General features: G+C 72.8%; 1 protein-coding gene across 1 annotated transcript in view; it reads right to left on the reverse strand.

The window, feature by feature from the left end:
* The window catches only part of SEZ6 (seizure related 6 homolog), an 18,272-nt gene that overhangs the window by 11,373 nt on the left and 3,774 nt on the right, over positions 1–3,125 (reverse strand). The window contains exons 2-3 of the mRNA XM_025214605.1: positions 917–1,657; positions 623–762 (exon numbers count right to left, since the gene is read on the reverse strand). Coding sequence (XP_025070390.1) covers positions 623–762; positions 917–1,657 — 881 coding nt within the window. The remainder of the gene's footprint in view (positions 1–622; positions 763–916; positions 1,658–3,125) is intronic.

Raw genomic sequence — 3,125 nt, forward strand, 5'->3', positions numbered from 1 at the left:
GGGCGCCTCCCCCCTCCGGCCGGAGCCCCCGCCTGGGACGCTCAGCGGCTTGGCCGAGCTGCGGGAAGGACCCAGGCATCCGGGGCCGGGCTGGGAGCCGAGGGGTCTCCATCCCCAGGCCCCGTGCCCCTGCCCCATGGCAAAGCAGACCCCCTCCAGCCTCCCTGCGCGGCGGTGACCTCGTGTCTGGCGAGCTGGAAGCCTCTGCTGCTGCCGGGACCTAATCAGGCCACGCGGGGGTGGGCTCAAATGTCGGCCAAGCCCCACGTGCCGTGAGCTGACATTCAACCATGCGGCTCCAGCGCTTCCCAGAGCGGGGGGCAGGGAGGATGCCCAGCCCTTCCCCGTGGGCAGCGCGCTCCCTGCCCCGGGCTTGCTCCTGGCTTCTCCCCTGCCAGGGCCACTGCCAGCCCCGGGGTCGTCCGGCCTCTGGACAACCGAGCCCCCGGTGCCCACTGCCCGCGCCCCTCCCTGGGGCACACCAAGCCACCAGCCCTTTGTCCAGCCCCAGCTTGGCGCATCCAGAGGGAGACGTGGCACGTACACGAGGCCTCCCCATGCCCATCCCAGCTTGCACACACACGGCTTGCCAACCCCATCCGCCCCGGCCGCCTGCACTGACCTTGATCTCCACGCCGTAGCCGGGGTACACGGAGATGGCGTAGGTGCAGTCCAGGCTGCCCTCGGGGCCCGAGCTGGGGCCGGGCGGCTCCGGAGACTCCAGGGAGCCCTCGGGGCCCGTGAGGTTCCAGGCGCACGGAGCTGGAAAGCAGCAAGAGCCGATGGGCCGTGTGCCGGCTGCGCCAGTCCCCAGCCCCCCACGCCCAGCATCCCCCAGGGGCCACAGCAAGCCCCCAGAGCCTCCCCTGCACAAGCCCACCCTAACCCCCGTGGCCCGGCTGGCACAGGCTCTCACCTGGCGCCGGCCCCGTGGTGATGGTGGTGGTGGTGATGAGGGTAGTGCTGGTGGTGTCCTCGTCATCCCCAGAAGCCGTGGCGCTGGGGGTCACCGCTGTCCGGGGCTCCACGGCCTGGGGCAGAGTTGGGCCGGGCAGCCTGGGGGGCACCGCCAGGGCTGGGGGGCTGGAGGCGGTGGGGGGGCTGCTGGGCACTGTGGCGGGGCCTGGGCGCAGCAGGCCGGTGGGGGAGAAGGTTGGGGCAGGGGTGACCGGGGGCTCCGTGCGCACCGGCCCGGGGACGGTGGCACGTGGCTCTGGCCACGGCACCACGGGGCCCACGGCCGTGGCCAGCAGCTCCGTGGTGAAGACCGGCCTGGCCATTTCAGGTGTCCCCTCCATGTCCCCAGCCTCGGCTCTGCTGCCCATCAGCGCCGTGGGGGCGGAGGGCGTGCTGGGCTCAGGGAAGGCCGGGGGCTCATCCGGGCGTGCCAGGCTGGGTGCAGGCGTCGGGGCGAGTGGCTCGGGTGGGTCAGGTGGGGCGGGGCGCTGGGCACCCCCAAGGAAGGGCCCTGGGCGGGGGGCGTCCCGCAGGAAGTCCTCCAGCAGCGGGTGGTGGTTGAGCAGGTCGAGCGGGGGGGCCGTGGTGACGAAGCGGGCCTCGGCCACGGGCTCGTCCGGCGTGGGCAGCACTGTCGGCTCCTCCTCCCAGCTGCCCGCTCCCTTGCGGGCCAGCGCGTTGGGCACCTCGGGCTGCAGCCCTGCAACAAGGAGACGGCAGGTCGGCGGGGGGGCCCCTTGTCCCTAGCACCAGCCCTGCCCCCTGGCACCCCAGGGCTCTGCTGGGAGCGTGCAGGCTGTGCCCAGAGAGACCCTCCTGCTTAACTGGAGGTGGCACCCGCTGCTCCGCGTGCCGAAGGGTGCATGTGCATGCATGTGCGTGTGGGCATTGCTATGCATGTGCATGCATGCAGGAGGTCCCCAGCTGGTGTCCCTCACTCCCGACCCGCGGCCCCCCTGCCCCACACCCCATGATGCTCTGGGAAGAATTGCCCCACGGGGCCAGCGGTGCAGGGAGCGGGGTCCCGCGGGGAGTCCCGGTGCGGGGCTGTGACCCCCAAGGAGCCAGAGCTCCAGGCTGGGCCCGCGCCGGCGTGTGCAAGGAGCCGTGGCCCTGGGGATGCGGGCAGGGTCCTGGCCGGCATACGTGGCCGGCTGCCCTGCCGCGGAGCCTCCCACCCCCATGGGACCATGGCTCCGGCTAGAGGGACGTGATGCCGGTTGCCATGGCTACTCGGGCTGCTCTGTGCGCAGATGTTCGTGGGAGGCCAGCGGGGCCGAGGGCTGGGCCCCGCCACGGGCAGGCTCCCCTTGCCCAGCCCCTCGACGCCCCGCAGGCCTCGGCCCCACAGCTGGCTCCCAAGGGGCCTCAGAAGAGACAGGTCAGGGGCTTGAACAGAGCCCCCACGCAGCCCCATCCAGCTGCTGCCCCCGGGCCCCCCGCGGCAGCGCCCCTCCCCTGCCACCCGACACCCATCACGTGGCTCCGGGAGCTGGGGCTTGACGCAAGCAGCAAGCCCCATGCACAGACCACGCGCTACCACAGGGCAGGGCAGGCGGGGAGCGCTGGGGCGTGGGCTCCATGGCAGGGTCCCGCCGCGGGCGCCACACTCCAGCCCCCGCACGCGATCTCCCGAGCTGCGCAACCCCCGCACGGAGCCCGGGAGCCCTCGGGACGGAGAGAGAACGGGCCTCGCCAGCCCCAGCAAGTGTTGGGCAGGCCTCCCGGCGCCCTCGCCACCCCTGCCCCGAGGCATCCAACACCCACCCTGGAGGCACCCAGGAGCCCGGTAACACCTGGCTCGGGACCCCGCCGGAGCAAGGCCTGGGACCCCCGGGGCAGCCCGCGCTGCAGGCCCTACAGCAACACGGCAGCTGTTTGCTCCACTGCCCGAGGCCCTGCAGGGGCCACGATGCACCTGCCACGGGCACCTGGCACCTGCGTCGGCTGCGGTCGAGGGGCTCGCCAAGGCGCCAAGGTGGGGCAGGGGCTGCGTTACAGGCAGGACACATCTCGCATGCGGCGGCACGGGCCCGATGACACAATACTGCCAATTAGCGGGTAATTATCCCGTGCCGCACCAAGGGCATGGCCCTGCCAGGATTAATGACTGCGCTGCTGCCGCCTGCGAGGCACCGGGAAGGAGCCAGCTCCATGCTGGGAGGGAG

The sequence above is a fragment of the Alligator sinensis genome, unplaced genomic scaffold, assembly GCF_000455745.1.
Source record: "Alligator sinensis unplaced genomic scaffold, ASM45574v1 scaffold1244_1, whole genome shotgun sequence".
In the NCBI taxonomy this organism is placed as follows: Eukaryota; Metazoa; Chordata; order Crocodylia; family Alligatoridae; genus Alligator; species Alligator sinensis.